This window comes from Mesoplodon bidens, assembly GCF_964165515.1.
Source record: "Mesoplodon bidens genome assembly, chromosome: 5".
Classification (NCBI taxonomy): Eukaryota; Metazoa; Chordata; class Mammalia; order Artiodactyla; family Ziphiidae; genus Mesoplodon; species Mesoplodon bidens.
In genome coordinates, this window is record NC_138161.1 from 145289320 (window position 1) to 145314478 (window position 25159).

Consider the following 25159-nt stretch of genomic DNA (forward strand, 5'->3'; position numbering starts at 1 on the left):
AATTCACAAATTTTTTTTTAAAACATTATTTATTTATTTATTTTGCAGGCTGCATTCTTAGACTTTGAAGATCAGGCTTCAGGGTTCATATTATTATTTTATTTTATTTTATTTTTTGCGGTACACGGGCCTCTCACTGTTGTGGCCTCTCCCGTTGCGGAGCACAGGCTCCGGATGCACAGGCTCAGTGGCCATGGCTCACGGGCCCAGCCGCTCCGCGGCACGCGGGACCCTCCTGAACCGGGGCATGAACCTGCGCCCCCCGCATCGGCAGGCGGACCCCCAACCACTGCGCCACCAGGGAAGCCCCAATTCACAAATTTTTAAACACTAAAATCAAGCTAAATGATATCGCCACATAGCTTGAAAAGAAAAAACACACTACAAGATAGTATCATAGATTTTTATATTCTTCTGAAGTGTTCCCTTCTTGTTCTGTCAACAAAAATTTCCATGGCTTTCAAATTTAGTTTTTAAATCCTTTCATATCTACTATAAACTAGGTCTAGAAACAGTGGGAAATCAAATTGAGCTGTAGTCTCAATAAACCTGAGATTTTCTTTCCACGAAAATTTTAAATATCTATAAACATCCCATTAATACTTTTTACAGTTCCATTAATTCTGTTGTCAATTATTTAACAAGTATATTTCACACCAATCTTCAGGCTAATTGTGATAACCATACAAAACCAAAGACCTTAAGCAATATATACATATTTCCTAAGTGTTAAGAGATACAGTTAACCAATAGGACTTATTCTTACTTACATTTCTTTTTCAAGCTGCTGCTGAATTAACTTTGCTGATTTTGCCATTGTAATGTCTGTAAAGAAATAAAGACATTGCTGTTGTTTAAAGCAGAAGGGGTCTTTTCCCAAGACTTCTTGCACATATGGAAAATTCCTATTTAAACCAGTAAGTTTCTTTGCCCCACCATTAAAAAAAAATTTTTATGTTACATTGGATTATAGTTGACTTACAATGTTGTGTTAGTTTCAGGTGTACAGCAAAGTGATCCAGTTACACATATACATATATCTATTCTTTTTCAAATTCTTTTCCCATCTAGGTTATTACAGAATATTGAGCAGAGTTCCCTGTGCTATACAGTAGGTCCTTGCTGGTTATCTATTTTAAATATAGTAATGAGTATATGTCAATCCCAAACTCCCAATTTATCCCTCCCTACAACCCCACCATTTTTTTAAAGATCTTTTTTTTTTAATTTATTTTTATTCTTATTTTATTTATTTATTTTTGGCTATGTTGGGTTTTTGTTGCTGCACACGGGCTTTCTCTAGCTGCGGCGAGTGGGGGCTACTCTTTGTTGCAGGGTGTGGGCTTCTAATTGCGGTGGCTTCTCTTGTTGCAGAGCACGGGCTCTAGGTCGTGGGCTTCAGTAGTTGCGGCACAGAGGCTCAGTAGTTGTGGCTTGCAAGCTCTAGAGCGCAGGCTCAGTAGTTGCAGCACATGGGCTTTGTTGCTCCGTGGCATGTGGGATCTTCCCGAACCAGGGATCAAACCTGTGTCCCCTGCATTGGCAGGCAGATTCTTATCCACTGTGCCACCAGGGAAGCCCGCTTAAAGAGCTTTTTATCACTAGTAGTTCCATTATCAAAGTAAGCTTTATATTTGCACGAATATTTATATTACAATAATGCTTACAATTAAGCTGGTAACCCTAAAATTGAGAAGCTCTTTCACAGAAGTTTCCCACATCTTACAGACACTTGAAATCAACACATATACTGTATACATAAGTCCAGCCAATGTAATAAGAAGAGAAGCTACCAGCTTTGTGATTTTAACAAGACCTTTCACTCCAATAGAAATACCCTACCTGTCATATAAACCTAAACGAAGAACATTTCCAGCTGATACTAAGATGGTATGTTACAGCATCAAGTGCACTTTGGTAATAAAAAAGCACTGGTTTGGCACCAGCAGAAGCCAAATAAATATAGAAGAAATAAAGAGGTCAGGTAATGACCCTAAGACGGATTCCCGATAGGTCACTGATAGGGCTACTACTAACTCACCGTGGAGAAATGCATTGAGCTCTTCATAGAATGAGAGTATTAGGTCTGAAAGAGGACTAAAGATCAACTAGTCTATCTTATGTTTAGTTTTCTAGAAAAGAGAGATTAGTTTATTATTCAGGTAACATTGGTTTGTAACATGCTTCATGTGTACAACATTATGATTCAATTTGTGTATACACTACACCTTGCTTACTATCAAAAATTTAGTTTCCATCCATCACCATACAGTAGTGGGTGCAAATATCTTTCTGAGTTAGTGTTTCCATTATCTTTGGATAAATACCCAGAAGTGGAATAGCTGGATCCCATGGCAGTTCTATTCTTAATTTTTTGAGGACTATCCATACTGTTTCCCACAGTGGCTGCATTTACATCCCCATCAACAGTGCACAAGTGTTCCATTTTCTCCACATCATTACCCACACATGTTATTTCTTCTCTTTTTGACAACACTCTAACAGTTGTGAGGTAATGTCTAATTGTGGCTTTGATTGGCATTTCCCTAATAATTAATGATGTTCATCTTCACTAGTGATGAATATCTTCATATGTGCCTGCTGACCATTTGTATATCTTTTCTGGAAAAACATCTATTCAGGTTATCTGCCCATTTTTAAATCAGGTTTTTTGTTGTTGTTGAGTTGTATGGGTTCTTTATATATTTTGGATATTAACCCCTTATCAGATAATATGATTTGACAATATCTTCTCCCAGTCAGTAGGATGTCTTTTCATTTTGTTGATGGTTTCCTTTGCTGTGCAGAGCTTTTTAGCTTGATATAGTACCACCTGTTTATTTTTGCTTTTGTTTGCCTTGCCTGAGGAGGCAGCTCCGAAAACATATTGCTAAATCCCACGTCACAGTCCGGACTCCCTGTGTTCTTCTAGGAGTTTTATGGTTTCAGGTCTCCTGTTCAATCCTTTAATCCACTTTTGAGTTGATTTTTGTGTATGGTATAAGAAAATAGTCTACTTTCATTCTTTTGCACGTGGCTGTACAGTTTTCCCAACACCATTTACTGAAGACACTGTTCTGTCTCCATTGTTATGTTCTTTGCGCCTTTGTTGTAAATTAATCGTCTATATGTTTATTTCTGGGCTCTCAATTCTGTTCCATTGACCTGTATGTCTGTTTTCCTGCCAAATACCATGCTGTTTTGACTACTATAGCTTTGTAGTAATATGTAAGGAATTTTTGTTCCATTTCTGCAAAAAATGGCATTAGGATTTTGACAGGGATTGCTGCAATGAATCTGCAGATTGCTTTAGGTAAAATAGACATTTTAACAATGTTAATTCTTACAGTCTACGAGCATGAAATATCTTGCCATTTCTTTGTGTCTTCCATTTCTCTCAACAATGTTTTATAGTTTTTACTGTATTGTGGGATCTTAGTTCCCTGACCAGGGATTGAACCTGCACCCTCAGCAGTGGAAGTGTGGAGTCCTAACCACTGGACTGCCAGGGAATTCCCATCCTTGGTTAAATTTATTCCTGGGTATTTTATTGTTTTTGCTGCAATTTTAAATGGGACTGTTTTCTGAATTTCTCTGTTTGTTTGTTGTTGGTGTACAGAAACACAACAGATTTTTGTATATTGAGTTTGCACCCTGCAACTTTACTGTATTCATTTATTATTTCTAATAGGTTTTTGGTGGAGTCTTTAGCTATGTTGAATGAGAGTGGCAAGAGATGGGCATCCTTGTCTTGTTCCTGATCTTAGAGGGATAGCTTTCAGTTTTTCACAGTTAAGTATGATGTCAGCTGTGGGTTTGACATGTGGGCATAGCCTTTATTATGTTGAGGTACATTCTTTCTATACCCATTTTATTGTCTTTATCCTAAGTGGATGTTGAATTCTGTCAAATGCTTTTTCTTCATTTATTGAGATGATCATGACTTTTAGAATGTTTTATCATGTTGATTGACTTGCAGATGTTGAATCCCCCTTGATCACAGTGTATGATCCTTTTAATGTATTGTTCTATTTGGTTTGCTAATATTTTGTTGAAGATTTCTGCATCTATGTTTATCAGAGATACTGGCTTGTAATTTTCTTTTTTTGTGTTATCCTTGTCTGGCTTTGATATCAGGGTAATGTTGACCTCATAAAATGAGTTAGGAAGTGTTCCCTCCTCTTCAACTTTTTTGGAAGAGTTTAAGAAGAATGGGTATTAAATCTTCTTTGAACATTTGGTAGAATTTACTAGTGAAGCTGTCTGGTCCTGGACTTTTGTTTTTTTTGGAAGGCTTTTGATTACTGTTTTAATCTCCTTCCTAGTTATCAGTCTATTCAGATTTTCTATTTCTTCAAGATTCAGTCTTGGAAAGTTGATTGTTAAGAATGTATGCATTTCTTCTAGGCTGTCCAATTTGTTGGTGTAGTTATTCACAGTATTCTCTTATAACCCTTTGTATTTCTGTGAGATCTGTTGTAATTTCTCCTCTTTCATTTCTGATTTTATTTATATGAGCCTCCTCTCTTTTTTTCTTAGTCTAGCTAAAGGTTTGTCAATTTTGTTTATCTTTTCAAAGAACAAGCTCTTAGTTTCATTGATCTTTTCTACTATCTTTTTAGTCTCTATTTCATTTATTTCTGCTGGCTTTTAGTATTTCCCTCCTTCTACTGACTTTGGGCTTAGTTTGTTCTTTTTCTAGTTCCTTTAGGTGTAAGGACTGTTGGAGATTTTTCTTGTTTCTTGAGGTAGGCAAGTATTGCTATAAACTTGTACTGCTTTTGATGCATCCTATTGATCTGGTATGCCTCATTTTCATTTATCTTCAGGTATTTTTATTTCCTCCTTTCCTCCTCATTGACCTAATAGTTGTTCAGTAGCATGTTGTTTAGTCTCCACATATTTGTGATTTTTTCAGCTTTCTTCTTGTAGTTGATTTCTAGTTTCAAATCTTTGTGGTAGGAAAAGATGCTCGATATGATTTCTGTCTTACATTTATTGAAACTTGTTTTGTGTCCCAGCATATGGTCTATCCTTGAGAATGTTCCATGTGCGCTTGAGAAGAATGTGTATTCTGCTGCTTTGGGATGGAATGTTTTATTTATATATATGTACATATGTATGTATGTATGTACATGAGTGTGTGTATATATATTCCACCTGATGTAATGCTTCATTTAAGGCCAATGGTTCCTTGTTAACGTTCTGTCTAGATAATCAATTCACTGATGTAAGTGGGATGTTAAACTCCCCTACTATTATTGCTGTCAATTTCTTCATTTATGTCTGTTAATAATTCCTTTCATGTTTTAATGCTCCTATGTTAGATGCTTATATATTAATAAATGTTACATCTTCTTGATGGATTGCCCCCTTTATCATTATATAAGTCCATCTTGTTCTCGTTTGGCTTGAAGCCTATTTGATCTGATCTGAGATGGCTACATCTGCTTTCTTTTGGCTGCCATCTGCTTGGAGTATCATTTTCCATCCCTTCACTTTGAGCCTATGTTTGTCTTTAGAGCTGAGATGAGTCTCTGGGAGGCAGGACATAGTTGGTTTGTTTTTTAATACATCCAGCCACTCTGTGTCTTTTGATTGGTGAATTCAATCCACTTATATTTAGGGTGATTACTGATAAATGAGGACTAGTACTGCCATTTTATCTTTTGTTTTCTGGTTGCTCTATATCTCCATTGTTTCTGCCTGACATCTTAGTTGGTGGTTTACTAGTTTCCTCCTAGTTTCATGTCTCTGCTCTAGACTTACATTTTGTGGTTACCATCAGGTTTGTGTAAGACATCTCATAGATAAAATAGTCCTTTTTCTGCTGATAGGATCTTATCTTCATTTGCCATTATATGGGTTCTGTTCTTTTCCTCTTCCCCTTTTACATTTTTTTCATCTCAAATTATCCCTTTTTATATTGTGAGTTCATTACCAAACTGCAGTAGCTATAATTATTTTTACTGCTTTTTCCCCTTTAACCTTTATAATTGCTTAACAACCTATTCTGATGTAAAGTTGCAATTTTCTGATTCTATCTATTTATCACCTTACTCAAAGTATTGTGTACTTTTGTCTCTTCGTTTCAGGTAGGAGAGCTCCTTCCAACATTTCTTGTAAGGCAGGTCTACTGGTAATGAACTCCCTCAGCTTTTGTCTGGGAAAGTCTTTATTTCTCCTTTGTATCTCAAGGATAAGTTTGCTGGAAGGATTCTTGGCAGGGTTTTTGTCTTATAATATTTTGAGTAGGCTATCCCATCCTCTCCTGGTCTATACAGTTTCTGCTGAGAAATCTGCTAATAGCTTAATAGGGGTTCCTTTGTAGGCTACTGTCTTTTTTCCTCCGGATGCCTTTAAAATTCTTTTTCATTGAATTCTGACAATTTTAACATAATGTGTCCTGGAGAACATCTTTTAGCATTGAGATAATTAAATGTTCTCTTAGCTTTATGGACTTGTATATCCAGTTCCTTCCCTGGGTTTGTGAAATTCTCAGCTATTATTTCTTTAAATAAACTCTCTGCTCCCTTCTCCCTCTCTTCTTCCTCTGGGATAACCATTATCTTTATGAAGGATAATGAAGCTGGATAGTTCTCATAAAATTTTATTTAAAAAAAAATCTTAGTTCTCTCGCCACTCCTACTTGAATCATTTCTAGATCTCTATCTTCAAGCTCACTAATTCTCTCTTCCATATGGTCTGCTCTATTTCCAGTGCTTTCTGATGCATTCTTCATCTCATTTATTGACATCTTCAGCTCCAGAACTTCTGTTTGGTTCTCTTTTAGACTTTTAATATCTTTGGTAAAGTATTTCTTCTTCATTAATTTTATTCCTGAGCTCACTGAACTGCCCTCCTGAGTTCTCCTGTAGCTTGTTTAGTTTCTTCATAACAGCTATTTTGAATTCTCTATCAGTTAGATTACAATCTTCCATGACTTAAGTTTGGCTGCTGGAGAACTGTCGTTTTCTTTTTGTTACACTGTGTACTGTGGTTTTACATGGTACTTGACAAACTGTTCCTCTGCCAGTGCATTTGAAGTAGCAAATACCTTTCTTATGTAGATAAAGCTTTTTTTTTCTCCTTGATTCTTACAGTTCAACAAGTTGGAAAATAGAGGCCTTTCTTTTATCTTGCTATAGCACAGGTTTTTGACTTTTCTTACCTGAGCTGCCTGTGACTATATTTGAGAATTGGCACTTTCCACCCTCTACTACCTCTGCCAGATGTGTCACTGGTACCCTCACTGTCACTGCTTGAGCTCTGCTGCTGGAGGGAGATGTGGGGAAAAGTGAAGGAGACAGAGTCATGGGCACCTTCGCCACATCTGGGCTTGTCGGGTTTGCGTGCAGCACTGCTGTGAGCCAGGGGACTGGGGTCACAGGCCCCACCACCGCTGCTGCTGCGGGGTTCCCCGTGGCCAAAGGAGCTACTACAGCCAGGAGGCTGGAGCCATGTGTGCTGTCTTCCCTGTTGCTACAGGGTTCTCTGGGGCTTCAGGCTCAGCCACTGTGGCCAGAGGCTAAGACTGCAGACATTCTTCCACTGTTCCCCCAGTTCTACCTCCTCTATGTGTTCCAGTCCACCCACCTTCAGAAGTAGACTTGTGGATCTCTCCAGCATCCTAGTGTGTTGGGCAGAGGAACCTTTGTTGAGTTTTGGATGTTTTACTAGTTGTAGAACGAAGGGGAGAGACAAAGAAGGTGTCTCACACCTCATGATGCTGACATCACTCCTAATCTGATTTTAAAGGTAATAAAACTGAAGCCTAGTTTTACTGGCTGAGACTAAAATGTTTTTCATTCTTATGAGGTTAAAGGAAAACACTTCTGCAAACTCTCCTTGATGAAATGTGCTAGATGGCCAACTTGTTTAAAAGGAGAGACTCCATCCTGTCCTTCCTCAACTGTGTATCTGATATGACATACTGTCGAACTGATGAACTTAACTTAGTAAATTAAAATGTTTAAAAATAAAACACTGTATCAAAGAATAAATGACAATAGTCACTCCTTTGTCGCTCCTTAGAACAGCCTGGTAAGGGAGACTAATGAAAATGCTGGAGTATAAATAAATTTTAAGATTTAAAATCCTTAATTTATAGTTCATTAGCAATTGTCTCTCATCCTCAGTAATAACAGTTGTAGATAACTGTATTAATTCTTAGTAACAATCCCAGAAAAATCTCAACTATTATTGCCAGAAAACATGATAGTACCTTGCTTATTGCAAGCGATTAAGAATGACGGTGTGTTCTTCAGACCAATACTGTCAAGGAGGACTTGATACAGAAACTCTGCCACATCTTTCACCTCTCGCTGGAAGGCTGCACTATCCACAACAAACACAATAGCCCTGGAGGGGGAAAGAAAAAGAAAAACTGCCATGTGAGCATGCAACAGTGCAGCATTATATTGAAAAATGATATCCTTAATTTTGCCCAATTCAATCCTAATGAATAAAACAAAACAAACTCACATACAGGTGTCTGCACAAGTAATCATACAATACAAATACTTAACAAAGGACTACTTAGTGCTACTATGTATCAATGACTGTATCTAAAAAGACAATAGAAAATGATGCCTCCCCTCAAGTCCAGGAAATTGTCATATACAAAACCATGTGATAAAACACTAGGACAGACCTTGTACCTGCTGTAACAGAAACAAAGAGGAAGATAATTTACATGAAACCAGGTCAGGAAGACTTAAAGGAGGATGTAATAGTTGAGTGAATTTTAGCCAGACAAAATACTACTGTGGCAAAGACTGTCTGGAAAGTAGTATGTGCAGGGCACAAAGTGGTGGAACAACATGCCTTGGAGAACTCAGGTAAGCTAATACGCAGGTAGGTGGGGAAATGAAGGAAAACCAGGTCAGACGGCAAAGGGGTGCGACACATTGGCCTAAAGAGTTTATGCTTTTCTGTCTTACAAAGAATATTAGTGCCTAAATGACAGACAGATACAACTAAGAGGATAATCAAACTAGAAGCAGAGTGACCAGGTAGGGCCCAACCTAAGGCAGCAACAGTGAGAATCCTCATGTGCCAGAAATAAAGAGATATCAAAGCTAAAGCAAAGCAGTCCAGGGAAACAGCAGATAATAGGCTTTAGGAACGAGGGTTTGAAAGCCCAGGAGATGTGCAACAGCCAACAGGGAGTTGGAAAGCTGGAACTGAACACTCTGTGCAAAGCCTAGTACTTAAAAGCAGTCTAACAGACAGCGGTGTGGGAAAATAACCCAAGAAGAATTGAAGCACCAGGCCTCCTGTGCCACACACAGAAGCAGGGTATGAACTTACACTATCTCATGGTGTAAGATCCCCAAGCAGGAAGATATATAAAAATTGGGCCAGACTCAGTGAACTCCTATGGCCCCCAACAGAAGGAAATATGAACCCCTTCTGGAGAGAGGCTTTCATAACCTAAAGCAATTAAAAAAAAAAAAAAACAGGAACCACAACATCAACAGCAAAATCTAACCCCTTTGAACAGGGTATCTGGATCAAAATTACAAAGCACAGTAAATAAACCATTATGAGGGAGAACCACAAAGACAGATTAATCAGCACTCAAAACTAAAAATAATAAAGCAATCAGTAAAATATTTTAAATTATTTAAAAGAATACTAGACACCATAATAAAAGAATAAAGATAGTACTAAAAGAAAGGCTGATTTTGAAAGATATATTTTTACAAGTAAAGAACAAAATTAGTAACAACCCAATGGAAAAGTTAAGCAGAGAATACTACAGCTGAAAAGGATATACTAAACTACAAAATAAAGACGAAAATATCAACTATACGCAAGGTAAAAAGACTTGGAAGATATGACAGAGAAGAGACAAGAAGAGCAGAAATGATAAGGTTCGGTGATGTTAATAAGAGTTCCAGGAGGTGAAAGTGAGAATTTGGAAACAGAACTACCTAAAAAGATATTGTTGAGAATTTTCCAGAACTGAAGATACAAATCTTTCAATTGAAATAGTACACTTAAATCCCAACCATGATAAAGCTAAATCACCCCTAAACAGAAGGATAATCTACCCCTGAATACAGGATTAAAAAAACATAGATTCTGTAATATGAAATGACAATTAGATTGAGCACTGCTTTCTCATCTACAACAACAGATACCTGAAGTCAGGAGTAATGCCTTCAATGTGAAAACAGAAATAACTGCCACCCAGGATTTTATACTCAGCTAAAATAGTTATTCAAAAATGAAGGCCAATGAAAAAAGTTTCAAATGAACAAAAGATGAGAAACTTTTATCTCTTATTCACCATTTCTGGAAGCATATCCAAAAGATATACGTGAAAGAAAACTGAATCAAAAGGAAAGAGTAAGAGGCAAGAAGCGATAGAGAAAAAAGAAATCCATAAACATCCTGGTAATTCTAAGTGATCACTGAATGATGGAGAAAAATATTAGTAACTGTTGGGTGTTAAAAAAGAAGAAAGAGAAATAAAATGAAAGGAAGATGTGAGGAAGATCAAAGTAAGGTATTTTAAGTTCCAGTGAAAGAAAACTAATATTATTGAGTTTAAACTTTTGTAACTAATCAAAGTTTAAAACAAAAGAGTAGAAGATAACAATGAAAAAAGAAAAAATAGCAAACTTTCAAACCAGCAGAGGGGGAAAATGAGATTAGGGAAACTGGATTAACCAAAACAGGTAGGATTAAAAAACTAGAAGTCTCAGATCAATATACTATAAGTTGACCCTTGAACAATGTGGGGATTAGAGGCCTGACCCTCCAGTCAAAAATCTGCGTATAACTTCATGGTCCGCCCTCTGCATCTGAGGTTTGGCATTGCCGGATTCAACCAACCACAGATTGTGCAGTACATATTAAATGAAAAAATTCCTCCTATAAGCGGACCCACACAGTTCGAACCCATGCTGTTCAAGGGTCCACTGTAGTAAATGTCTTTTAAATTTGCATTTATTGTGATTATGATTTGAGTTCATTTGTATCTTACATACTTTGAACGTTTTAGCTACCCAAAATACTTGGATCAAAGAGTAATTACACTGTGAATTGTAAAAAATTTATAATTGAAAATGGAAAAAAATTTTTAATTAGAAATTAAAACCCAATTATAGCAAAATTTGCCTGTTCTAGATTTGTATCAATTGTTTGGGGAAAAAAAAAAAATCGCACAACTCCCAGTTTTCAGTCCAGCATGAAAGAAGCTGGAAGTCACCACTGCATTCTAACAAGTAAAAAGCTAACCAGACTGAAAAATCAACAGCATTTAGATTCATCAGAGAAGTGAGGTTATACAGCAAATCACTGCCCACCAAATTGGAGAGAACAACACATATATACAGAAAAATACAACCTAGTGAGGTATCAGTTGAGAATCAAGTATGAAGCTCACAGTCCAGAGACACAGGTTCACTAAGACTTAGACCTAATCACAGGACACTTCCCTTCCCCTCACACTTCACCACGTTACTAAGGGCAGTTCTTACCCAGTATATTGTGTCTGGCTATCAAGAAAAAATTACAAGACAAACTAAAAAGTAAAAAAAGAGTTTGAAGAGAAGGGGCAAGCAACAGAACTAGACTCAGATATGGAAGAGATGTTGGAATGATCAGACCAAGAATTTAAAACAACTGTGACTGTGGTACTAAGGGCTCTAAAAGATAAAGTAGACAACATGCAAAAACAGATGGGCAATGTAAGGAGAGAGATGGAAGTTCTAAGAAATAACTAAAAAGAAAGCTACAGATCAAAAATAACCTAACAGAAATGGAGAAAGCCTTTGATGGAATTATTAGTAGACTAGACATGACTGAAGGAAAGAATCTCTGGCTTGAGATATCTCAATAGAAGCCTCCAAAACTGAAAAGCAAAGAGAACAAAGACTTAAAAAAACATAACAGGATATCTGAGAACTGCGGGACAACTACAAAAGGTATAACATATATGTAATGGGAATTCCAGAAGGAGAGGAAAGAGAGAAAAGAACAGAAGAAATATTTAAACTATGACTGAAAATTTCCCCAAATTAATGTCAGACACCAAACCACAGATCCAACGAAACCACACGAAGCTCAGAAAACACCAAGCAGGATTAATGCTAAAAGAACTATACCTAGCCATATCATTTTTAAACTACAGAAAATCAAAGATAAAGAAAAAATCCCATAATAAGCCAGAAGGAAAAAGACCTTACTTATAGAGGAGCAATATAAGAATTATATCCAACTTCTCAGACATCACGCATGCAAGAAGAGAGTCAAGTGAAATATTTAAGGTGTTGAGAGAAGAATCCTCAAAACCTAGAATTCTATACCCTGTGAAGTTTATAGCATTGAATGCATTTATTAGAAAAGAAGAAAGACCTAAAATCAATCATCTAAGCTTCCATCTTAGGAAGCTAGAAAAATCAGAGTAATTTAAATCTAAAGTAAACACAAGAAATAATGAAAGAGCAGAAATCAACAAAATAGAAAATAGGAAATCAATGGAGAACATCAACAAAACCAAAAACTGGTTCTATGAAAAGATCAATAAAATTTATAAACTTTTAGCCAGTCTAACTAAGAAAAAGAGAGGACACAAATTACAAATATCAGAAATGAAAGGGGATATCACTACAGATTCATGGACACTAAAAGGACAATCAAGGGATACTATAAATAACTCTACGCCCAAAAATGTAATAACCTAGATGAAATGGTCCAATTCCTTGAGAGATGCAATCTGCCAAAACTAACATAAGAAACGGACAATCTGAATAGCCCTGTATCTACTAAAGAAATTGAATCAATAATTAAAAACCTTCCAAAACAGAGAGCACTAGGCAAAGGTGGGATCACTGGTGAATTCTATCAAATGTTTAAGGACATTTATACAATGTTATACGTCAAAAATATTCAATTTTTAAAAATTTAAGGAAGAAAATATACAAATTCTCTATAATTTCTTTCAAAAAATAGAAACAGAGGGAATATTTTCTTACTCATTCTATGAGGCCAGCATTACTTTAAAACACAAACCAAGACATTACAAGAAAACTACAGATAAATATCTCATGAACACAGATGTAAAAATCCTCAAGAAAATATTGGCAAATCAAATCCAACAATGTATGAAAAGAATTGTACACCATGATTGGTTCTGGACCCAATTCCAATGTGGGGGATGGGGGTTCCCCCACCACCAAGCAATGCTCCTGACACCACCTGGGTGCCCGACAATTCAACTCAATTCTGATGCTATCTACTTGGAGATAGCATCAGATTTCACAGGTTAAGGGCTCAGTGCCCCAAGACTACCCTCCACTTCAGATGCCAGTTACAAGCCCAGATTGTTACCTGTGCTTCTGACCAACAGGCTACAGACTCGAAGGTCTCACAACTCCTTCCTTCGGTTTGATTAATTTGGTAGTGGGGACCTCAGACACCAGACTGAAGTCCAGGTTGTTAACTGTACTTCTGACTGACTGGCTGTAAATCAGAGGTTCCCATGACCCCTCCTTCTTGGATTCAATTAATTTGTGAGAGCAGCTCAAAGAACTCAGGAAACTCATTTAACTCACTAAATTATCAGTTTATTGCAAAAGATATTAAAGGATATGAATCAACAGCCAGATGAAGGGATACATATGGTGAGATCCTGAACAAAGGAGCTTCTGTCCCCGTGGAGTTTGGGTCCTGCAGGATGGCATGTGGAAGCATTCTGGTTCCCCAACCTGGAAGCCCTATGAACCTCATCCTTTTGGGGTTTTATGGAGGCATAATTATATAGGCGTGATTGACCGAACAACTGACCGCTGGTGATTGATTCAACCTCCAGCCTCTCTCCTCTCCCTTCCCTGGATGGGAATGAAAAGTTCCAACTCTCTAATCATATGGTTGGTTCTCCTGGCACCCAGCCCCCATCCTTAGGTGCTTTCCAAAACTCACCACAAAAACATAACAAAAGACACCTTTATCACTCTCATCACTTAGGAAATTCTAAGGGTTTTATGAGTTCTGCGCCAGAAACAGGAATGAAGACCAAATATGCATTTCTCATTATAAATCACAATATCACAACAACCAAGTGCTATCAAAGGCTGGTTCAACGTTCAAACATCAATTAACATAATCATTTCATTGATGTATAAACTAAAAAAGAAAAATCACACAATTGTATTAATAGACCCAAAAAAGCATTTGACAAAATCAAACAACCATTCATGACAAAAACTCCTAGTAAACTAAGAATAGAGGGGAACTTCCTCAACTTGATAAAGAATATCTACAAAAATCATATGGCTAACATCATACTTAATGGTGAAAAAAATCAAAGATTTCCTGCTAAGACCAGGAACACAGCAAGGATGTCCCATCTCACCATTGCTTTTGCAACATCGTACTGTAATTTCAAGCTAATGCATTAGGACAGCAAAAGGAAATAAAAGGTATATAGATTAGGAAGGAAGAAATAAAAATGTCTGTATTCGCACATGAAATGACTGCAGACGATCTGAAAAAATCAACCAAAAAGCTCAGGAACTAATAAGCGATTATAGCAGAGTTGGAGGATACAAGGTTGATACACAAGTGAATTGCTTACCCAAATATCAGGAATGAACAAATGGAATTTGATATTAAAAACACAATACCATTTACATTAGCATCCCACAATATGAAACTTAGGTACAAATCATACGAGATCTATATGAGGAAAACTATGAAACTCTGCTCAACAAAATTGAAGTAGAACTAGAAAAATGGAGAGATATTCCACGTTCATGGATAAGAAGACTAAATAGAGTGAAGATGTCAGTTCTTCCCAACTTTATAGATTCAATGCAATCCCAATCAAAATCTTGGCAACTTATTTGTGGATACTGACAAACTGATTCTGAAGTTTATACAGAGAGGCAAAAGACCCAGAATAGTCAACACAATACTGAAGAAGAACAAAGATGGAGAACTGATGTTACCAACTTACTATGAAACTATAGTAACAAAGACAGCATGGTATTGGTGAGAGAATAGATCAATAGAACAGAGTCCAGAAAGAGACCCTGATATATACAGTCAAGGGATCTCTGATGGAGGAGCAAAGGCAACAAATGAAGCAAAGATAGTCCTTTCAACAAATAGTGCTGGAACAGCTAGACATCCACATACAAAAAAATGAATCTAGATACAGAACTTACACCTTTCACAAAAATTAACTTAAAATGGATCACACACCTAAACGTAAACCAAAACTACAAAACTCCTAGGAGATAACACTGGAGAAAACCTAGATGATCTTGGGTTTGACAATGACTTTTTAGATACAATACAATCCATGGTAAACTGGACTTCAGTAAAGATAAAAATTTCTGCTCTGCAAAAATCAGCATCAAGAGAATGAGAAAATAAGCCACAGACTGGGAGAAGATATCTGCAAAAGATATATCTGATAAGGACTGTTACCCAAAATATATAAAAGAACTCTTGAAACTCAACAGTAAGAAAACAAACAATCTAATTAAAAAATGGGTCACAGATCTTTACAGACACCTCATCAAACAAGATTTAATAACTTATAATTAGCAAATATAAAAAGATGCTCCACATCATATGTCATCAGGGAAATGCAAATTAAAACAACAATTAGATACCACTACATACCCATTAGAATGGCAAAACCCAGAACACTGACAACATTAAATGCTGGTCAGGATGCAGAGCAACTGGAACTCTCATTCATTGCTGGTGGGAATGCAAAATGGTACAGCCACTTTGGAAGAGAGTTTGGCAATTTCTCACAAAACTAAACATACTCTTACTATATGATTCTGCTATTGTGCTCCTTGATATTTACCCCAAAACTTATGTGTACACAAAAACCAGCTTTATTCAGAACTGCCAAAATTTGGAGGCAACCGAGATGTCCTTCAACAGGTAAATGGATAAACTGTGGTACATCTAGATAATAGCATATTATTCAGCACTACAAAGGAATAAGCTATCAAACAATGAAAACACATGGAAGAAACTTAAATGCATATTACTAAGTGAAAGAAGCCAACACGAAAAGGCTACATACTCTATGTTTCCAACTATATGAAATGGTGAAAAAGGCAAAACTACGGAGACAATAAAAAGATGAGTGGTTGTGAGGGGTTAGGGGAGAGGAGGATGAACTGGTAGAGCAGAGAATTTTTAGGGCAGTGAAACTACTCTCTATGATACTATCATGGTGAATACATATCGTTGTACATTTCTTCAGATTCCTAGAATGTACAACACCAAGAGTGAATCTTAATGTAAAATACAGACTGAGCGATTATGATGTGTCAATTTAGGTACATCAATTGTAACAAATGAACCACTGGGGTGAAGGATGCTGATAACAGGGGAGGTTAGACATGTGTAGGGGTAGGGTTATATGGGAAATCTCTGTACCTGCTGTTCAATTTTGCTGTGAACCTAAAACTCTCTAAAAAATTTTTTTTTTTTTTTTTTTTTTTTGTGGTACACGGGCCTCTCACTGTTGTGGCCTCTCCCGTTGCGGAGCACAGGCTCCAGATGTGCAGGCTCAGTGGCCATGGCTCACGGGCCTAGCCGCTCCGCAGCACGTGGGATCTTCCCGGACCGGGGCACGAACCCGTGTCCCCTGCATCGGCAGGCGGACTCTCAACCACTGTGCCACCAGGGAAGCCCTTTTTTTTTTTTTTTTAAATCAAGTAACAGTCTCAACTATGACAGATTGCTCATCACCATCACCTTGTGGGCCAAGAAACAACAACAAAATACAAAACAAGATACCTTCAAAAATAAGGAAAGAAACAACTACCTCATTCCATTAACCCGGATTCCATCAATTAAAACACATACTATTTCAGGTTCAACTAAGAAAGAAAATACTGCCAATTAAACTATGACACCATTAACTGTAAGTGGCATTCCAATTTCATAGATATTAAAATGTGTCTTAAAATAAATGAAATGTGGTATTTTGATTTTCTTCAAGTTCCTACCAGTGTTAGAGACTACACAAGAATAAAGCATCTTAAGCTGAAGCACAAGAAATTTAGGAAATAAGAGTCAGTAATACTAGGACAATACTAAAAGAAATATGAAAATATTCTTCTGTACTTTTCAGGTGTAAATTTTAGATGATTTAAGGATAGAAATACATAATGTTGGATTTTAATATCTTCTCAGATGTCACCTAGCTTTAAAATTCTTTTTTCAGATTTTAATAGTTCTACACATTATTAAATTTGTCCTCAGAGTAAATGAAAAATTTACTGACATCATAATAAGGGTAACCACTTTCTGAACACTCTGAGAAATATTTTCAAATATTATCTCATATAATCCAAGTGAAGGTGGGCTTGCAACCCAGAAATGCTGACCCCAGGGTCCATGCTCTTTCCACCCCAGGATACCAGGCTGCCTCCAGAATACCATGAGCAAACAACATGGCTGGCCTTGATATACAGATTTCAGACAAGCCCTTCCCACTTCCTACTTACCTGGCTGAAGCCTTAAACCGCTCTAAGAACTGAAGTCTCAAGCTCTCATAGCCAGGGAGGTCAATCAAGATCAGGCTAGTGCCCTAAGGATGCCAGCAATAATATTAATGTTTCAGTCCGGATTCACATTTACAACATAAATCTTTCATATCAGATCACAGGTATCAGAATGGTACCCAATTAATGAATCAAAAAAGGTCACTGTAACTGATTAATGAATCAAACAAATGTTCACAGAGCATCTTCTATTTATAAATCATGGAGTGAAGGCTCTGGAGATTTAACAATGGACAAAAACATGGTCCTGCCCTAACAGAGTTTATATAATACAATCAGAAAGGTCAACACAATGTAAAATTACATGTAAATGTAAAATTACAACTTTGATCAATGTTCTGAGGGTACGTGAGAAACCTGACCCTGTATGGGGAAGGCAGGAAAGTCCACCTGAGGCTGGGAAATATACCAGTATGAATAAAAGCAAAAACATGCGAAAAACAGTAATAAATATTCACAAACTAAATAATATAAGAACCTACATCTTATCATATAACATGTTACCACTGCAGGGATCCCCAACCTTTATAAAAACAAAACATTCTTTTATATTTCTACTGCAATCTAATTTTAAAATATATGTCCACTAGACACACCATTTATTTGTTCCAACTCTGTCAGTAATTTTTGTCAATTCTTGATCCAGGTGACAATCACTGAACAGGGCGGGGTTGTGCTGCTACGGAGCAGACTGATTAAGTGCCCACTTACATGCCATTCATGCCAGGCCTTCATTCTTGAGCTCGGGTTCAATGCAGATGTGGCTACGCTCAATCTAAGACTCTCGGGTATAGCCCCGGTACATTTATCAGACCCGTGGATCATTTCTCATATGTTTTACCTTCTCCACAGCCAGCCTCAACCACTATTCAGCAGGAGGGAGTCAGCATTATGCACAGATTTGACATAATTACAGCTGGATACATTGTGACCTGTCACTTAGTCTGTTTAATCTTTTATAGGTAATACACAAAGTATATTAGCCTTTTTTCTATTTTTATACTGGTAGTGTAGGGACCTCAGGTTGGGACCCCTATCACATTTCATAATCAGCACCACAACACATACTATAAACAATCCATAAGGTACGGTACTAAATATGTTACTATTTTGAGAGACTAAATCTAAAACATAAAGAGGGTGGGAAAAGAAGTAAAAAAGAAGGGAGGGATGTTTTACATATTCAATAGAAACATGCAAGTCTTATTTGTAATGTTAAGTTTTCTGATAGCTATATTAAAAAAGTAAAAAGAAATAGGTAAAATTTTAAAAATATGTATTACATAACCCAATATATCTAAATTAGCTTTTTAACATATAAAAAAATTCAAGAAATTGATATTTTACATTCTTTTTTTCATCCCAAGTCTTCAAGATCTGATGTATATTTTATACTTATAGCAGCCCTCAATTTGGACTGGTCACATTTCAGGCGCTCAACAGTCACACACGATCAGTGGCTACTCTGTTGGAAAGTACAGGTCTAAAGCATACCCTGGAATACCCCACTTAAAATACCTAGTACGAGTGCCCCAAGAATTAAAGATCTTCCAAATCTGAAATTTCAAAATCTGAATCCTTGGGAGTTTAAAAAGGTCTGAGTCAGAAACAGTGCCATTATTGAAAAAAGAAAAAAAATACCTCTAAGACATTTAAAAGGATGTCTCTTTATCTTTGCTTACAATGTTTAATCCTGAAGGTACCAGAAAAGGGCAGGGCAGGGGTGGGGAAGACCCAAGGAGAAGGAGAAAAAGTCTCTAAAATCACCATTCTAATTCATCCATCTATACATCTAACGCCTCCAACCAGTCACCCACCCACCTTCCTTCCACTCACTCACTAAATGCTTATTAAGCATTATAATTGGCTTGGCAGTCACTATCTACATTCTGGGGCCATACAGGTACATAAAAAGTCCTTCTCAGGATTCCTTATTGGTGTTTTTTTAAATATACTCATGTATACTCCATAAGATATCCACTGCAACACTGTTTGTAAAAGCAAGACTGTAACAACCAAAAAACTAAATGTCTGTTAATAGGGCTCTTATTAAATAAAAACTCAACATTAGTTGACAGGAGTAAAAGCTTTCTGATTATACTGTTTTCACATTCAACTGTGATCATGTACTACTTTTCCATGTGTACCTGTAAGATTTTTCTGTCATGTCTCAAAAGCAAAGGTTTTAAGAAAGGAAAAAAAAAAATTGTATGGTATAGCCACATAATGGAATACTATGCAGGTCATAAATCAACCTGGTAGTACTATGTATGCAAATGAGGAAGAAAAAATGAAAACAAATCCAAGCTGTATCAGTTATATTGTTAAATTAAAAACAAAAACAAACGGGAGGGGGGAGAACACAGTGTTAAAAAAGAAAAAAGTAAAGATATACAGATATGTTTGTATAGCATAGGCCATCTGGAAGGCTATACAGGAAAATGGTAAGTTACTACCTCCAAGGAGAAGACTTTTAAGAAGGGATAGGAAAGGCAAAATTACTTTTCACCAAATATCCTTTTTAACCTTTTGAATTTTTGTCCCATATACATGTACTAAAGAAAAAGGCTTAATGCTCACTCTTAAGAACTCATGGTAAAGTTGGAATTAAGACACAGAAACAAAAACTAATAAATGATCAGTGTGCATAAGGTACAACAAAGCAGAGGAGGGCATGATTAAGTTCACTGCTTGGATGGTCAAAAGAAGAATTTGTCACATGCACAATATTTATTCATAAAAATAAGCTATGAACGTACCTATGCCCTCAGACTAATTTATCCTAGAAATGCCTTTTCCTGACACACCAAAGTAAAGTAAAACTGTCAGACTCCCCACATTCTAGGAACCTCTTACCCTGTTATTGTTGACTCTGTAGACAGCAGAGCTGTCAGTGATGGAAGTCTGAGTGTCTCTGTAAAGGCCTGTTAACAACTGTAAAACAAAACAAAACACAATATGGGGGAGATCAGAGTAAACATACAAATAGCAAACCTAAAGAAAGTAACTTTGCTCTAACTCTCCTAGGTGTAAGGTCAAATAAACGAATGTTGCTTGCAATAGCTGAAAAGGACCATATTAGTTTTTTTTTTCTTTCTTTGCTTGTAGAAAAATCTTATTAATTGCAAAGTTCATTCCCCTCTCCTTAACGAGAGGAGGGGGATAACTATTATTTTTAAACTATTATTTTCAAATAATAGTTTCAAAGGGTTAGTGGCCAAATTTACTGACCTTCCATCAACATGTACAATCATCAAAGTGGAAGGGAAATAATTTATACCCTCAAAAAGAAGAGTAATCAGAAGAAAACCTCTGCTACTCTCTGTAGCAAAAATCAAACATTTAAAAATACTACATGGACTCAAAATAAATATTAGTGCAAAGAAGCCTAAGTAGCCAATAGGCAGAAGAAGAATCACCCTTTAAAAAAGTTTCTCTGACAAAGTCTCAGAAGAATTAGACACTGTATACAGATTACCGCCCTCTCTCTCTTCAGCTGTTCTGGCATCCTTAGCCATGACATGAAAGTAGTTAGTATATAAAACCCTTAAATGGGATAAGGGTTAAAGGTCAGTATCTGGCAAGTACAGGAGAATAGAAATGGTCAAGAAATTCCAGTTTAAGAGTTTTTCAAGAGTCTTTTCGTCCTACCAAGTGATTCAAGAATTAACTCCCCAATTTGTCAGCACAGCTTCTTTTCCAAAGTACACCTCACAGGAGTAATGGGGTGCCCTAAAATTTCCTATCAAGTTTAAGAGAGGTGTAAATCAAAGCATTTACTCTGACAAAAAGCAATGTTTTCCCGGAGTCACAAAGGCCAACAAGAAGAACAGCTCTTTGACTGCTCCTTCTGCTCCGGATGAACTTCCAGAACACTGTGGAATAGAGAAAAACAACCAAAATTATGCCTTGATTATCAACAATACGCATGTACGGCTGGGCTGTGGGAAATTAAGTCTACACAGAACACTTCATTCACCTGGAGCTTACCTCCATTGTTATTACCACCATTATAATCATTATTGTTTTAGGGACTCCGCTGACTGCCTGCCACTAACAACTGTCAATTTTTCTGCATCTGCACCCCGTACGCCGACGGTGTACTCCTCAAGCGCAATCTTGCTCATTAGCTTTGTATCCCCAGCGTCCAGCTCGCAAACATAGGATGCTCAAACTGGGAGCGACGACCATCTGAGTCTTCGTAGCAAGAGCAATGGAAGGGAGAGAACCGCGCGCTCAGGCAGAACAGGGGCTAGTAACGCTGCGCTGCTCCTGCTGCTTCAGGCAGGAGGGCAGGCTGGTATAAGGGGTGAGTCCCCCTCTCTAGATGCCCCCCGGTGCCATGTCCGTTCCGCGTCCGCGGTCTGCACAAGCCCAGTCCAAGCTCGGATTCCCGCCAGCCCTGCACCCGCCATATCTACCGGCCGCCTCTTTACCTAGCGTCAGCAGCACCGCGACGAGCGCCACCACGACTGACAGCAGCGTCGGGTCCCTCTGCCGCAGTTCCTGCCGCAAGGAGTCCAGGTAGAGCTGGAAGGCGCCTCCGACACTGTCGCCATTCCCCATCCGCCGGGAGTCCGCGGAAGCCATGGCCGGGATCTTGCTACCCGGCACCGCAAAAGCAACGTGGCCCTCGGCTCTGCGCAGGCGTCCGAAGCGGAGCATCACGGGAGTGGTAGTTTCTAAGTTATATTTCCTCCTTCGGAGGCCGGGATCCCGAAGGGCCTGATGGTAGTTGTAGTTCTCTTGGACACTGCACTCCCGCCAAAAGACTGAGGAGCTGCCAGACACACAGGTATGAGTGACACGCACGTCCTTTAAGATATGAGTCAGATGTTGCCGCTCTCTTCATGGTTGTTGACAAAATGATGGATGAATAAAATGAATGGCTCAAGAAATCTCTGCTGAGGATTTCTAGTCCCTCCCTTCGTGAGGTGCGGTGTCTTGTGAGGAACTCAAGCATTACACAAACATTTCATCGGAAAATCACGTGGCAGGAGGTGTGACTGACGATGTAAGGTGCGGTATGGGAATGCAGAAAGGGGCGCCTAGTCCACATGGGTTCAGAGACAAGCTCCCGGAGGAAAACGACAGGAACTGAGCCATGAAGGATGAGTTAGCCTCTGCAGGCGAAACGGGAGAAAGGGTGCTCTGTGCAAGAAGAAAAGAGCAATTCAGTGTCCCTACACTGTAAATCCAGGGCTGCAACCGAGATACCTACGTTAAGGGAAGCAGCCAGGAAAGTCAATGAGATGGGCAGGGCCTGTTGAAAACTGTCACTCCTGCCCTAAGGGGGCAGCCACCACTCTGCCAGGCAGGTATGTGGGAGCAAGGTGGCCAGTTCTTCAGTTTTTCAAGAGAAGCCAGAAAGAAAGGTTTTTGAGGGAAATTTTCCACTTTTTAAATTTCAGCAAGTAATGAAAACTTGTAGCCCAAATAAAACACCTCATCGGGTCAGAAGTAGCCGGTCTAGGGGCTGCCAGTTTGCAGTCTCTGTCATTAAGCAGGTGTCATTTCAGCAGAAGTGGCAGGAGATGAAGCAGGAAATGTTGGCAAAAAACAGACATGAAGGGACTGTGTGCTATGCTGAGGAACCTAGACTTTATCTAGAGTGCAATAAGAAGTTTCATTTGGGAGTGAAATAGATGACGGGCAGATCAATGGAGAACTATGGTTTGAGAGAGAAAAGACTGGAGGGAGGGAGACCAGCTGGGGCTGGGGCTTTTGCAGTGTTTTGGCAAATGATGCACAGGGTCTGAACCAGGGAAATGTGGAAAATGGAAAGGAGTGCACAGACATGAGAGATATTTAGAAGGAAAATATATAGGATTTAGTGATTAATTGGATAAGCTGAGTTAAGGAGAAGGAGAGCTATCAAGACTGCATCTGAAGCACTTGGTGTGTGTTGTTGGGAAGATCAAAGTGCTTAACGTGAATCAGAGAACTCAGATGAAGGGTCTTTGGAGCTGGGGACATAGCCAGGATGAAAACTGCCTCTCTTTTGTGTATATGGAGTTTCCGGTGCCTCTGGGAAATCTGAAATCGTATATCAAGCAGGTGATACAGTAATCAAAGGTGAAGTCAGCAATAGGTGCTAGATTTTCACTTGGAAGTCATATGTAAACAAGCGGTCATTAAATTGTGGAGAGCATGAGGAGTGAGGAGGAGAGGGAACCCCACAAAGAAGCCTGAGAAGGGAGGGTCAGCGACACAGGAGTAGAACGTGTCCTGGAAGTGGCCAGCAGCATCTCTGCAGCAGAGGTTGAAGGCGTGAGTGAAAAGTGAGCTCGGGGGAACAGCGGGGAGGGGCGTGGGGAGACGAGGTAATGAGGATAATTGCTCACATTAACGAGTGGTTGCTAGAGCCAGGCATTGTTCTAAATACTTTAAATTTATTAATTTGTTTAATCCTCACAATGACCCATTATCCCAATTTTACAGAGGGCAAACTGAGACAGGGGTTGAGTAAGCTACCCACTGATTCCAGGCAGTCGGGCTCCTTTATGCTTGACTATATGCTCTAACACAGTAAAATTGATTTTCCAGGCATTTCATTGATAAAGGTAGGCAACAGGGACTCCAGATTAAGGAAGGATGTTTAGGATGGGAGGTTAAAGTTAGTAAACCAACGACTATATTTTAAATTAGCATTATGAATTAAAACTGTCAGAACTGACAGTCATCTTACCACATTCTATTTCTTTTCTTTCTTATAGTCCTGATCCCTGCTCTGTATCTACCACCGAACACACACACACACACACACACACACACACACACACACACACAGTTCCTTTATAATAACTTCTGTTAGGGACTAAAAATGCAGGGAAGGAGGAAGGGCCAGGCACGGAGAACACCTGCCAGAAATGTCCTCAGTGTTGAGGGATTTTTAGTCAGAGCTACGTGAGTGAACAAGTGCCGTGTTGGTGGTGAAATTGGGGAATGAGGAAGCAGGGGTTTGATAAGACATGGTCATACTGTTTTTCAATTTGTTTCCTGCGTATTATGAAGGCAGAAGACATGTGCACACCTTCCACCCTCGTGTTAGAAGGTGGTGCTGCCGTTCTCAGTAATGAGAGCAGGAGAGAATGGCGTCGGAGGCTTCCTGTCCTCTCACGTGTCTCCGCCTCAGGGACTCCCAGGGGGCTCTGTGGGGACGGCTGTCAGGGAAGGCCGTCCAGACACTGACTGCTGCTGTGGCTGAAAGCGCTCCGCTCCCCGATTCTAACAGCAGATGGAGAGTTACAACAAAACCAACACAGACAATGGTTTCTTCTCTTCCATTAATTAAAACGTCTCATTCACTGGACGCATTTTCCTCTCCTGTTCCCAGCAGCTCCAAATCACAATGGAACCTATCTCAGACTCAAGGACACCAATCATGTGATTCCCCTACTCTGACTTATCTCTTTAACTCTGTTTCTTTGAAAAAATGGAGGATTTTTTTAAAAAAAGAATTAAAATGAGACATTTATTGTATTAAAAACTCAATATAATAATGAAATAATGGCGATCAAAGAAGAAAGACACACATCACCTTAGTTTTTATACCAATAGTATCTGGTGAACATGATTTCAGACATTTCTCTGTACAGATATAC

The 25159-nt window shown here is 38.4% G+C and overlaps 1 protein-coding gene across 1 annotated transcript in view; it reads right to left on the bottom strand.

Moving 5' to 3' along the window:
• SRPRB (SRP receptor subunit beta) overlaps positions 1-22201 on the bottom strand; it is a 30520-nt gene extending 8319 nt beyond the window's left edge. The window contains exons 1-6 of the mRNA XM_081235827.1: positions 21992-22201; positions 21336-21430; positions 20412-20489; positions 17499-17581; positions 8225-8361; positions 771-825 (exon numbers count right to left, since the gene is read on the bottom strand). Coding sequence (XP_081091953.1) covers positions 771-825; positions 8225-8361; positions 17499-17581; positions 20412-20489; positions 21336-21430; positions 21992-22145 — 602 coding nt within the window. The 5' untranslated portion in view covers positions 22146-22201. The remainder of the gene's footprint in view (positions 1-770; positions 826-8224; positions 8362-17498; positions 17582-20411; positions 20490-21335; positions 21431-21991) is intronic.
• Between the last annotated feature and the right edge of the window lie 2958 nt (positions 22202-25159).